This window comes from Oratosquilla oratoria, chromosome 8, assembly GCF_046742065.1.
Source record: "Oratosquilla oratoria isolate Oo_2021 chromosome 8, ASM4674206v1, whole genome shotgun sequence".
NCBI lineage: Eukaryota > Metazoa > Arthropoda > Malacostraca > Stomatopoda > Squillidae > Oratosquilla > Oratosquilla oratoria.
The window spans coordinates 6,923,375-6,938,215 of NC_134784.1; the positions used below are offsets into that span (position 1 = coordinate 6,923,375).

Here is a 14,841-nt window from a genome sequence, read left to right on the forward strand (position 1 = left end):
ATTTCTTCATCCAAGTAAGTAAAAGCCTCTTTTATTGATCTTAGCAAGTTACAGGTTTTGCCAACAATTTTGTTTCTCTGTTTGTTAGGGGACATATCCTTTGTGATGATTACTCCCAGGTCTTTTTCAAATCCCACTTTCTTTACTTCCTTTTCACTGATTTTATATTGTCCCTGATATCCCTTTTTTACTTTTTCCAAATTCCACTGTGCTACATTTCTTAATGTTTAGGTCCACTCCCCACTTCTGATTCCATTCCCAAACCCTGTTCAGATCTCTCTGTAGTGAGTCACAGTCCATTTCAGTACTCACTTTCTTTAACAGTTTTGCATCATCTGCAAAGAAGCTCATGTAACATTCCACACCCTCATCTATGTCATTCACATAAATAGCAAACATTATTTGAGCCAATACTGTTCCTTGTGGAACTCCACTAATCACCTCTTCCCAAGTTTGTGTATGTGTATTTACCTAGTTGTAGTATACAGGAAAGGAGCAATGCTTATTGGGTCCTGACTCCAATTTTCTAATTTTCTAACATACCTTGACTCAAACTCATGGAAGGTTTGAATTTAATCTATACTTTGACTTCCAATTATCATGTTTAGACTGGAACTCATGTATTGTTTGAACTTGGGCTACATCAACTTCTAAGTTATTCCACATATTCATACATTTATATGGAAAGCTGTATTTCTTCAGATCCTGTAGACATGTGGTCTTTCTTAATCTACTTCCATTATCTCTTAAAGCCCTCCCATCTTTAATCAGGAGATCTCTTCTCTCAATAAAAATTATCCCCTTTAGTGACCTAAACACTATAATCATGTCACCTTGATCACTGTTTCCTTTGCATTCTCTTCTACCTGCTGCTGTATTATTTCTTTGAACGAGTTTTTGATTTTCACATTCCTTTTTCCACTGATTTTTTATTTCGTTCAGATTGGTCTCTTTGATTCTTCCATCTTTTCAGTTACTGCTTGTAACTGTTCTTTAACCTCTTTCTTCAGTTCTTAGTTTGTATTTCTATCCTTGTGTATTTACCTAGTTGTACCTAGTTGTATCTTACAGGATGGGGAGCTATGTACCTCAGGGTCTAGTTTGCTCTTAAATTCATGTATAGTTTTTCCACACACTATTGTTTCATCCAGTTTGTTCCAGAGATCCACCACTCCGTGTAGATTTTTTTTTTTTCAGGTCTCTTTTATAGCTGTCCTTTTTGAGTTTCTTATCTCCCCTTGTATTTCTCTTATCCTAATTTAGTAAGTCCTCTCTATCAAGGACTTCCATGCCTTTCATGATTCTGTAGATGATCAGCAGCTCACCTCTTTCTTTTCATTGTTCCAGAGTCGGTAAATTTAGTTTTGACAATCTCTCCTCATATGACAAGTTTGAAAGTGTTGGGGTCATCTTCATAGTTGTTCTCTGGATTCTTTCAATCTTCTTTATATTCTTTTTTATACTGGGTGACCATAGTATCACAGCATACTCCAGTCTAGGCCTTATCAGTGTGACTAGTAATTTTTTTTTTTTTCCCAAATAGGTAAAGGCCACCTTTATTGATCTTAGCAAGTTGCGTGATTCTCTAACAATTTTGTTGATCTGTTTATCAGGGGACATGTCATTTGTGCTGATTACTCCCAGGTCTTTTTCAGATTCCACTTCTTTACTTCCTTCATTCCAATTTTATATTGTCCGGATATTCTTTTTTTACTTTTTCCAAATTCCATTATGTTACATTTTTTTTATATTGAAGTCTTCTTCCAACTTCTGACTCCATTTCCAAACCTTGTTGAAGTCTCTCTTCAGTGATTCACAGTCAGTTTCAGTATTCACTTTCCTCAGCAATTTAGTGTCATCTGCAAAGAAACTTATGTAACATTCCACATCTTCATTCATGTCATTCACATAAATGGCAAACATTATTGGAGCCAATACTGGTCCCTGTGGAACTCCACTAATCATCTCACAATCTGAACTCATTTCTCTCAGCACTACTCTCATATGTGTATGTATATGTGTAATAAAACCACTTGGAAAATAAAATGAAAGGTGACTACACGTTTTCGTCTAAGACATAGAGATCACCTTTGAAAATGTCTTAAATAGATGAAAACGTTCAGTCACCTTTCATTTTATTTTCCAAGTGGTTTTATTACACATTTTGTGAATCATGTGTTTTTGTGATTTATTCGCATGTGTATGTATATATATAAGTATATATATATATATATATATATATATATATATATATATATATATATATATATATATATATTATATATAAAATCTATTTTGAAACCCTTTTAATATTACCACAATATTACTTCACTTTTTATCAGTTATAATGATATTCCTTTAATAATATGATGATTTTAAGTGACTAAAATAATTTCAAATCTTTACTATGTGGCCTGATGTGAATTAGTAGTATAGGGCTGGTTCCTTCACCAGCAATGCTTTGTTTACATAAATGTATAATTTTCTGTGTTTATTCATAATAATTTTGGTTCTTTCTTCATTATCTTAAGTAAAACATAGTTTCATGAGTATTTAGAATTACTCTGGTTACTCACTACTATTCTATATAAAATAGCATGGACTGCAGACTAAATTCAAAACACTTTCTGGTATTTTCCATTTGTTTTGCTTCTATCACAAAAAAATTTGGATTTTCATGTTAAGGTAGTTATTAGTAGCTCTTGGATTCAAATCTAGTTCTGTATCATGTGAAGTACAATTCAAACCTATCACTAAGCACAAGTGAACAAACAATATGAATTCAAAAACATGTTGTGGAATGTTTATGAAAAAGAAAGAAAAAAATCTGTACACACCCTAAAACAATTATGAAACTGAAAGAAATTCAGACCACACAGAGATAGACCAAACCAATTGTGATCTAACTTACACTATGGACAACTGAGGCTGGGATGTTACTGGAGCCAAAGTTGGTCCTTTTGGGGGTGTTGCTGTTCCAGTGGCTGTTGCTTGTGGTGGAACCACAGATGTCGAAGGTGCAGGAGGAACCTGAGTTGTGGGTACTGGAGAAGGAATGGGTGAGGGACCAGAGGACAAGGGTAGCATAGATGGAGATGAAGGGCCAGCTGGGGCCATGGAGGTTGGTGGAGGTTGGAGAGGAGCTGTACCAATGGCTGATAGGGGTCGTACAGGAATCTGACTTAGAGGCACTGAAGGGCACACCGTTGGAGCTGAAGCTGAAGCAACTGGAGCAGGGGGATGGGGTGCTGGAGCTGATGGTGAAGCAGCTGAAGCAGGGGGATGGGGTGCAGGAGGTGGAGGATGAGGTGATCCAACAGGTGGAAGGGGTGAGGTAACTGCAGGTAAAGGAGAGGCTATGAAGGAAGGTAAGGAGGATGGTGGTGCCACATTGGCAAGAACTGAGCTGGCACCTCCAGATGCCTGGGCCTCTGTAGAAATAAAAGAAATTAATGATTAAGTAACTATTAATCCATTGCTGGATCAATATGATCGCAATCCATATACATGAGAACAATAACTTATGCATGGCTCCAGATGAAAAACATGTGAATGCTGGAGGCAAGAGAGTTTCTAGTTCAAGATCATCATTCCTAATTCATCATCTTGGTATGGTATCATGTATATGTGACCTATGGATGTTATCTGTGTGTAGTCTACAATCATCTGAAGCGTTCTGTTTAGGATTTACCTAATTATAGTATATAGGAAAGGAGCAACACTTACTGGGTCCTGTGTCCTATTCTCTAATTTTCTAACATACCTAGACTCAATTCATGTACAGTTTCTACTTAATATATATCCTTGATTTCATATTATCATATGTAGATTTGAATGCACGTATTGTATGAGCTTGGTCTATATACGTCTGAACTCTATGGGCTTGGGCTATATGTTTGAGCTGGAAAATTTTGCTTGAGAAAAGCCAGAATAACATACATAACAATGTACTGTAGAATTTGGTGAGATAGCCAAAGTAAGTTCATATCTTTGGCTACAAGATATTTCTCTAAGGTGAAAAACAGTCAGATGATAGCAGTTAGAATAACATTCTGAAAAACAAGGTGGTAAAAAGGCTGAATACCAGCTAGTGTAATAACTAAACTTGTAATATGAACTAAAGTTTATGGGACTAATGACAGTGCTGTACCTGCATGTGATACAGCCCTGTGGGCCTGATACTCAGTCTCCAGACTGTACCCAAGATTTCTCAATCAACTTCAACTGTATTTATCATTTTTCACACAAGGGGAACTGACAAATACCAATTGCTCCTCTTCTCCTACCTCTTTCAGCTAGTGACATAAAAACAGTCCCACACTAATACAACACAGACAACAATCCAGTTTCTTCCCATAGAGATCTATGTAAAGGTCTGGGAACCATCAGCAGCCACTGTGACACTGCAGGTTTTCCATTTAGTTAAACTTGCCACAATTAATTAATCAAAACTTATCAAATCTCATTCCAACATTAGCAGACAATGTAGACTTTTTTAATGGCAAAGAAAAAAACATATTAGCAAGACAATTATGAGAGTATGTCAGTAATGCAACTTGTAGTACCGAATTCAAATCCAAGGATATTGCATATGAAATAACAATGATACCATACACAATTTTACCAAAAATATGAATACAATGTGAAAATAGTAATTGTTGCCTAAAGCTTCATTGACTGGAAACCAGCAGCCCCACAGTGGCTGACAATGGTCTGTGCTGTTTTTGTATGGGACCATTTCTATGTCACCAGCTTAGGTAGCTGGATGAAAACAGTAGCCAATAGTCAGCTTTATGTGAAAAGATGGATGAAATACAATTACAATTGCTGGAAGCCCATCCCAGAAAATCAATGTCAGCCCCTTAAGTGTGCACTTCCAGATGGAGGTAAATGTGCCACTGGCAGGTATTTGCTGTTAGTGCCTGGATAGTATAGAAGCTACAATATCATACAATAAACTCAATTATGTTGTATACAAACTCTACAAGTAGTTCTCAATTGGTTTCTAAATTACAAATGTGAATCAGGATTTAACAGAACAGCTTCACACAAATGCTTATTTACTTTCTTTGCATGTATTCCATTATGATGTAGTGCTGCTGTGCCCAGCCTACAAAAGGCTGCACTGCTGGAGTCCCTGGACAACAAGAAGAGGAAGATCCCACCCCCCACTAGAGAAAATTTACTTACAAGAGATGTCTAGGAAGTCACATGTGGACACAACCTATTCCCCACCTCCCCAGGGAGGTGTGGCCCCAAGAGGTTAGTACCTAGTCTTCGGACCAGGTCAAAATAACTTTTTACTCTCTGAAACGCCACTTCCAACAGTCTCCCTCTCCTATATCCCTATTTTTTCACATAAGGAGGTCAATACACCAGTGCCTGCCCTCCCATCTCTCCTATTAGCCGGCAACATAGAAACCCACCCAAGCCCCTACACATGCCCCACCTGCACCAAACACATTAATTATGCAACACATGCCACAAATGTTTCTATTTAAAATGTACAACACTCGCAAACAAAAACCAATACAAAATAAACTGGAGCTGTAACCAATGACAACTCTCACACCAACAAACATATCTTCACATAGTACAGATAAACATAGACTTGCTAACATACAGAACTGGTCCACTTCCTACATGAACATAACATACATATAACACTTATACAAGACACAAAACTGACACCACAAATAACAATTTCTTCATTCAATGATTGTACAATAATAAGAGCAGACAATACAAGACACAAGGGCACGGAAATACTCAATAGAGAAGACTTGTTAAATTGGGACTAGAGAGACACAAGAAGACATGGAAAGAAACCCAAAAAATATAGTTATAGAAGAGATCTGAAGAATAACAGTTTTCCCACACAGAGTGGTGGACACTTGGAACAAACTGGACGAAACAGTAGTGTGTGCAAAAACCATTCATAAATTTAAGAGCAAACTAGACACTGCAAGATACAAAGGTGGGACACCATGAGCGTAGCTTCCTTTCCCATAAAATACAACTAAGTAAATACAAAGGTGGACTCATAACACTAGTACACAGCAGCACACCCTTCTCCAACAAAATACAAGACACCAGACAATCAATCACAGACACCATCACTGAAGCAATCACAATCTAAACACAAATAAAGAAACCAACTTATATCATAAACATATATATCCCTCCAACTACATCAACCCCACAAGGTTACATCCCACAGCTCCAATTTCTCAACTGAAGAACAAACCACATATTAGCAGATATGAATGTGCACCATCCAAGCTGGCTTGTCACAGAAACAGCAGATCAAAGAGGGGAAAAAAAAGATTGAAGAACTCCCAACTTAAATACAATTAACTCAAGTAAAAACCCCACCAAACAAACTCTCCAACACAACACAATCAACATTACCTAACATAACAATGCACCCCCCATAAAAACCCAAACCACATGAGAAACCATACAAGACCTACCAGATCACCTATCAATTAAGATCGCCACCCCCACTACCAAGAGGACTTTCATAAACTACCAAAAAGCAATATGGCAAGAATAATCAGAAGACATTGAGAAAGAACTGAAACACTTTGAAATAGACTAATTCCCATCCTTGGATAAAACTGTAAACAAAGTAGTAACTAACATCGACCAAGCAAGTAAACAAAACATACCCAGAGGCTGCAGAAAAAAATTCAACCCTGACTTCACTCAAGATAGCCTCATTAAAGAAAAAAAGGAATAACTTAAACAAGAAATTCAATCTAACAGTACATGAGAAAGAACAATTACAGCAACTACACAATAACATTATGAAACAAATTAATAACAAACTGAAAGAAAATTGATGATGATTTATGGAATTTTTGGCTTGAAGGCCAAGCACCGGAGCTGGTAGGGCATTCAGCGCTGAAAGAAAATTGAGAAAAACTAACAAACAAAACAGATGGAAAAACTGAAATCGTTTTCCTCAGCCGCTCAAGCCATGCCTACCAGGTCACCAACTAGCCACACCTACCATTCCAAAGAACATCTTCAAAGTCCCCAGAATCAAGTCACTAGATTCCATTCTGCTCCAAGCAAGTCCAGTGCATTGCATCGTCAGCACACTTCCATGCAAACGACACATCTATACACCATCCCTGCAACCGCTCCCTTCGAGACGACACTCGAACATCTGCCAACCACCACCGTTGTGACCTGCAGTTGAAGTCACCTAAGAATCGATGGGGAAATTGAAAAGACTCGATTTCAAACCACATCCTCAATCAAGCCCCCAGAATCAAGGTATCTAGCCACAGGATTCCATTTAGCTGGCTTCCAAGCAAGCAACATCTACACACCTCCCCTCCACCAACTGCTCCCTTTGAGATGACATTCTGACTTCTAAGAACATCTGCCGATCACCAAAGGTGAGACCTGCAGTTGTAACCATCTTTGAATTGGTGGTGAAATGATAAGGCATTTGATTTTAAACCACCTGGTGGCAGTACACTACTAATCCAAGGACAGCTGTCTGCAGAGAGACCTCTGTCAGAGTAGAAAATATCTGTCAACTCAATGCACCACCACATCAAGACTCCAATTAAATCACATCAAAACCCAGTATCAAACAAGCCCCGAGCTAGGACTTCAAACCAGAAGATTCCCATCAGCTCTGAGCACCTCCCAGTGAGAGAGGGTACTGGACCTGAGGCTGAGAAAATGTTAAAAAAAAAAAAAGGAAACATAAACCAAAAAAAAAAAGGAAGAAATTAAAAATAACATACATAAACATAGACACAATGATTTCTAGACTAAACAAATTAAACATCTATCTGTTAACAGAGACCTGACATAAAGGGAACTGTAGAGACAAAATTAAAAGGTCCACTACCATCATATCCTATATAATCAATGGATGAAAAATAGAATGGAAAAACAAGGTGGAGGAATCATGTTTTTTACTAAAAAAAAAAATTAAATGTGACAAAGATAACAGAAGAAAAAAGAATGTAGAATTGATGATAATTAAAGTTGAAAACGGAAATATGAAAAGTAGAAAATTTATAGTAGTATATGTGCCCCCAAAAACACAGGCTTGAACTGATAGTGATCATTCCAAAATACTGGAAGACACAATGAACACATTAATTGAATTAATGAAAGGAGGAGGAAACATAGTAATTATGGGTGACTTTAACTCAAAGGAAATATATTGGGAAGAAATGACAGTAAAAAATGGAGAGGAACTTGGGGAAATATTCTACTGGACATGATCAGTGAATACACACTGACTCAATGGGTGAAAGAAAACACCAGATATAGAAACAATGAAGAACTGTCGAGACTGTACTTAATATTCACATCTGAGCCTGAAATAGTGGACAAAAAGGAATACAAGACACCAGTTGGGAAGAGTGACCACATACTAATAGAGTTCGAACTAAGAGAACAAATTGATGTGGAAAGAGTTGAGAAACATAGAAAAGGAAGACTAATGTACAACAAAACAACTTCAAAAAAATTAGAAAAAAAAAATTCCAATATGCAAACTGGGAAAAAAATTTAAACAAAGAAACAAAGCTGGAAGAGAAGTGGAACATATTAACCTCTTCAGTACGGGCCAAAATCTCGCGGGCAGCATTAGCTGCCAGACGTACGATGTGTCGTAATAATACTCGCATCATAAAATACAGTCACCACTTATATCGATCCTTCTCTCTTTCACCCATGAATTTTGATAACCATAGAAAATGTGATGAAGACAGTTTAGAGAGTATGTCATTACGCAGGGGCAACTACAATAAATATAATCAAGATGCCGATATGGCATCCTCGTGTATCCACTTGCTCCTCATGCCGCCTACATATGTGGCACCGTATGGAAGGGGTTAAAAGAAAAATACAAGGAGGTACGTGATGTTCTTAAAACAGCGCATTTTTTTGTACTTGCCTACAACACACAACTTTATCCTGTGAGTTCCTGCCATATTTGCCCTTTCTCTAAATGTTTGCAAATGTCCACCTTCTGCCTAAGAGTAAGCACAACACGTATCCGTTTATCAATTTTGGGCATGATGAAAGTTTACAGGGGGAACACTTGAGGAAGAATGTAGCTGAACTGAGCGAAGACAAACACAAACGTGGCACATGTAAGACTGAACAATGTGGGCAGTGGTCTGTGGCGGGTGACACGAAACTGACCCAGACAGTGGTGCGCTCTGGTGATGGCAGGAACAATTAAAGCCTCATGCAGGAAATTTTATCGATTTGCATCTGGCAATTTCAAGTATCCGGCATATTTTTTCCGAGCATTAAAATCTATAAAAATCTCTATGAACATCACTTACCTCCCTGTTGATTATCAAGCACAACGTAGTGCTTGGATGAATTCAGAAATATTTATTCACTGGTTTAAGCATTTGTTTGTTCCCTTGGTTAAGGAAAATTAGAAAAAGAAAGGGCTCCCAGAGGACAGTAAAGTGGTGTTGTTTTTGGATAACTGCAAAGCACATCTGCCAGCTGAAGAACTTGTAGTGGGAAAAATATTTGCTCTTTATTTACCCCTGAATGTAACCAGTATCATCCAGCCCATGGATCAGGGTGTAATTCAGAATTTTAAAATTAATTACTGTAAAGTTTCCTGTGTAAGCTTGTAAATTATGATGATGGTACAATCCCTGAGTTCCCCAAAAAATTTAACCACTTCCATACGGTGACGCTTATGTAGGCATCATGAGGAGCAAGTGGGTACACGATGATACCGATGTCTACGTCTTGATTATATTTATTGTAGTTGTATCTATGTAACCTCCATTCTCTCTAAACTGGTTCATCATATTTTCTATGGTTATCAAAATTCACGGGTGAAAGAGAACGAACGATTGAATACTGACTTTATTTTTTATAATGCTATTATTATGACGCAACATCGCACGTCGGGCAGCTAATGCTGCCAGACGTGCGATGTGCCCTGGAGTGAAGAGGTTAATGTAAAAGCCGCTACCTTCATGGCTTCATTAGCTTAGCAGGATGTCAAAAAACAAACCTTGATGCGATGTTGGCTTAAATTGTATCCCTTGATCATGTTTGAAGAGGTGGATGATTCCAACTTTGAAGGGTTTGGTGGCAAGAGAAATTCAGTGGTGAGTGAGTTGAGGGAGATGGGTGGTGATGCTAAACTTAGCGTAACAGATGAGGCGCTAAAAGAGTGGGTAGATGTGGACAAAGACGAAGCGGTAACATTCACTCTAACTGATGAGGAACTTATGCAATAATTGAAGATAATCTTGAGAAGATGACAGTGGCAGATAGTGAGGAAGAAGATTACCCTGAGCCTAAGGTGCCATGGAGAGATGCTGCAAAAGGTTTAGCTGTCTTTGTTAAGTTTACAGAACAGTGCAGCTATATGTCCATCAGAGATGTTGTGTCTCTTCACTGCATTCAGAATGAGTTTTTACTGCAAACAAGCTGACATAAGAAAATATTTTAAAGTAGGTTGTAAGGGAAAGAAAGAGTGGCAAACAAGTACAGAGGATAGTGATAAACTGGAGTGATGAACTGGATGTTGGCAAGTGAGGTGGTTTTGTTTGTTTGATTATGTGCTTTTTTATGTTAAGTTAAATGTTTATGTTAAATGTTGTTAATAGTGAATAAAATTAGTTGATTGTAGACATAGTGTTTTTGTAGCCCTTCACTTATTTTAGTAACCCCTTCAGAAAAGTACAGAGAAGGTTAGTGTTTAGTGATGAACTGTATGTTGGCGAGTGAGGTGGTGACGCCGCAATCATGTGATGCTTTGTTTATGTTACGGTATGTGATACTATATGTTAACTGACATTAATATTGAATAAAGGGGGTGATTGTAGACATATTTCTATACCCCTTCACTTACTTTAGCAACCCCTTCAAGTATCCAGAATTTTCAAGTATCCGGCATGCCTTTGGCCCCAGTGATGCTGGGTAAGAGAGCTTTTACTGTAAATTGGGACATGAGAAACACAACAGGACATGGAAAGAAACTCAAAAACAACAGAGAAGAGATCTGAAGAAAAACAGTTTCCTGTACAGAGTGATAGACACTTGGAACAAACTGGATGAAACAGTAGTGTGTCCAAAAATCATACATGAATTTAATATCAAACTAGACACCGCGAGATACAAAGGCACCATGAGTGTAGCTCCTCTTCCTTTAAGATACAATTAGATAAATACAATTAGGTAAATACACATGGAATGGATAAATATGTACCAAAACAAAAACAGGAAAAGGTGTACATTAAATGCTGGTGCAATAAAAATGTAGTGAGGGAAAAAGATAGAAGAGACAAAGCTTGGAAAAGAAGGAAAAAAATAAAAAAACGGGTAAATGGCAAATATATACCAAGCTAAGAAATGAATATATAAAAATACACAGGGGAGAAAAAATAAACTATGAAAAAGACAAAACAGACAAATGTAAGGATCAACCTAAATTATTCTACACATATGTAAATGGCAAATTAAAAAATAAACAGGAAATAGTGAAACTGCATCAAGGGAATGCAGAATATATAGAAGATATTGGAATTGCCAAAATTATGAACAAACATTTCAAATCTGTAATCATGAAAATACAGACAATTGGGATGAAGGAAAGAAAGATCCACCCCAATGAAAGAAATAATTGTGACACAAAAAGAAATAATAGACCAAATAATAAACCTTGATGTCAGAAAATCACATAGTCTGGATGGAATTGCAAATGTGTAAGATAATAGATTGCTCACTCAAAGAAGAAAAGGTACCTCAAGATTGGAAAAACGCAAATATTGTGCCAATATATAAAGGGGGAGGTAAGGAAGACCCAACAAACTATAGACTGGTCTCCCTTACAAGCACAATAGCTAAAATATGTGAAAAAGTCATCAAAAGTAGATGGACTAAACATCTGGAAGCAAACAATGTACTGAATTCAAAACAATTCTGTTTTAGACAAGGAACACCACAAACTTGATTTGTTTTTCTTCAAGGTTAATAAATATAATGCAAGAAAGGGATGGATGGGCTGATTGTGCTTTCCTGGATTTATTTACAAAACACATTTGATAAAGTACCACACAATAAGTTATTAAAAAACTCGAAACAACAGGAGGCATAAAAGGAAAATTATTGAAATGGATGGAAAATTTCTTGTACAGGAGGAAAATGAGGGTGGTTCTTAGAGATAAAAACTCAACCTGGGAAGAAATGAAAAATGGAGTCCCACAAGGTTTAGTATTAGCTCCAGTAATGTTTGCTATATATATAAATGACATGGATGAAGGTGTAGAATGTTATATGAACGTCTTTGCAAATGACGCAAAACTACTAAAGAAAGTAAGTACAGAAAAGGCTGTGAATCACTACAGAGACCTGAACAAAGTCTGGGAATGAAGCCGAAAGTGGAAAGTGAACTTTAATATCAAGAAATGTAGTATAATAGAGGCTGGAAAAAGTATTAAAAAAATATATATATATATATATATATATATATATATATATATATATATATATATATATATATATATATATCAGGACAATATAAAATTGGTACAAAGGAAGTAAAAAAAAAAAATTAGCTCCAAAAAGGACCTAGGAGTAATTATTAACAAAGACATGTCACCAGACAAGCATATAAACAAAATAGAGAAACCTACAATTTACTAAGATCAATAAAGGTGGCTTTTAATTACTTGGATGATGTAATGGTAAAAAAATATATATTAGTCACACTGGTAAGGCCAAGATTGGAGTATGCTATGACACTATGGACACCCAGAACAAAAAAGAATTTAAGGAAATTAGAAAAAATCCAAAGAGCAATGACAAAGATGGCACCAACTCTTTCAAAATTGACGTACGAACAAAGATTGTCTACACTGGAACTACCAATCTTGGAACAAAGAAGAGAAAGAGGCAATCTATTGGCCATTTACAGAATCATGAAATGTATGGAAGTCCTTGACAGAGAAGACTTATTAGAGTGGAGTAAAAGAAAAACAAGAGGACATGAAAAGAAACTAAAAAATGATAGTTATAGAAGAGATCTGAAAAAAAAAAAAAAAAAATCTACACAGAGTGGTGATGTCTGGAACAAATTGGATGAAACAAGTGTGCAAAAACCATACAAGAATTTAAGAACAAACTAGATGCTGAAAGATACAAAGACGGGTCACTATGAGCATAGCTCTTCCCATATAATACAACTAGGTAAATACATATATATATATGTAAAGAAAGAGAAAGGTGGTTAGCCCCTCTGAGGAGAGTGATGTAGTGATGTGGCAGTAGCGCAGTCTCACCAAGCCATGCCTGAGGGCTCAAGTTAGAATCAATAGACTGTAGGTAGGTTACTTGAACTTGTCTAAACCCACTTTTGGTCAGATTGATGGTAGGTTTTGTATGCTTTGCTCTGTTTAGGAAATAATACATCTCAGTTATCTATTCTTTCCAAGAATTATTGTAGATGATCACACCATCTATGTAAGGTTGTACTCTTGGTGGCAGTTATGTGATAAAAGAATTAATTTCTACAGAATCTAGTCACCAATCATGATACACTGCAATTCTTTATTAAAGAAATTCAGGAGTTCATGGTGGGTGAGTCATACTTATTCTAAACCTCTTGTGCCAAAATATTTGCTCCTTTATCTGAAAGTATGGGTATGTGTAGACTGTGTCAAAAGATGGTTGGAAGCCCCATACACTGGTCCTTATGATGTTTTCAGATGTTGAAAATACTCCATCTTTAATCTTCCCCAAAGGGAGACATCAGTTTCTATTGATTGCCTAAAGCCTGTTTATATACCTGCTGCCAATTCAATCATTAAGATTATTGAACCCACAGATTCTGGAACTTTGACACATCCTATTCCTATCAGTGTTCCCCAATTCTGGAAGGTCTGTTTGATTTAGAAATCAGCTAGGGTTTTACTAGTTTTAGATGATGTTCATTTACTTATATTTTTTTTGTTAACTTTGTATTTTGTTTTGGTGTATAAAAATGTGTATTCTGTGCTGTGGTATTGATGTAACACTGCTTTTCATGGAGGAGTAATGTAGTGCAGTAAGATATAAATAACAAATCATATAAATATGCTAATTCATAAATGAGTGTAATTCTGTCACACGGCATGCAGCTTTTGTTTTGCATGACGAGGCATATGTTGAGTTGATGCCTGTCCTGATGGGTACTGTCAAGTCAGTTTTTCCCTGTATGAGTGAGGCATAACCTGCTAGGTGTGTTGACACTGTTTGGTTATGTCTTGTACTGTGATTTATCATATGATTATACCTTGATACGATAGAAATCATATTCAATTTACCATATATACTCGCATATAGGTCGCACCAGTGGATGGGTCGCACTGCTACTTTGTGGTTGTCAGTGTGGTTATTTGCAGTTGACCCGCGGATAGGTCGCACTATAATCTGGCAATTTATAACACCCATTTAAACATAAAATGATCACATATTTACTTTTATTTCAAAACTTTACTCACAAAATTTTAATATCAGAGCACATGTAGATTGCCCAACTGTTACGCATGCACATAATGCAAATTCACATTAACAACGGTTGTGTTTCTAAAACTATAATTGTAAACAAATGCACTTGCGTAAAAAATGTTAGTCAACTTGACCAAAAAAAGAATTAATAGAGTTTAACTGTCAACTGGACATTATACAGTACAACAGTATAGAAGAAAACTTCTTTTAGTTGATCGTTCTGCTTTCTCCATACCCTCATTACCTTTTCTGAAACCCCAAACTCCTTTCCTGCAGATGTTTCCATGTTCTTTTGTGTAATCCACCACTTTCAGCTTAAAACCTACTTCATAG

General features: G+C 36.6%; 1 protein-coding gene across 1 annotated transcript in view; it reads right to left on the reverse strand.

Moving 5' to 3' along the window:
• The window catches only part of LOC143027564 (protein PRRC1-like), a 98,478-nt gene extending 84,048 nt beyond the window's left edge, over positions 1–14,430 (reverse strand). Inside the window, exons 1-2 of the mRNA XM_076188875.1 lie at positions 14,325–14,430; positions 2,912–3,431 (exon numbers count right to left, since the gene is read on the reverse strand). Coding sequence (XP_076044990.1) covers positions 2,912–3,117 — 206 coding nt within the window. The 5' untranslated portion in view covers positions 3,118–3,431; positions 14,325–14,430. The remainder of the gene's footprint in view (positions 1–2,911; positions 3,432–14,324) is intronic.
• Positions 14,431–14,841: the final 411 nt, after the last annotated feature.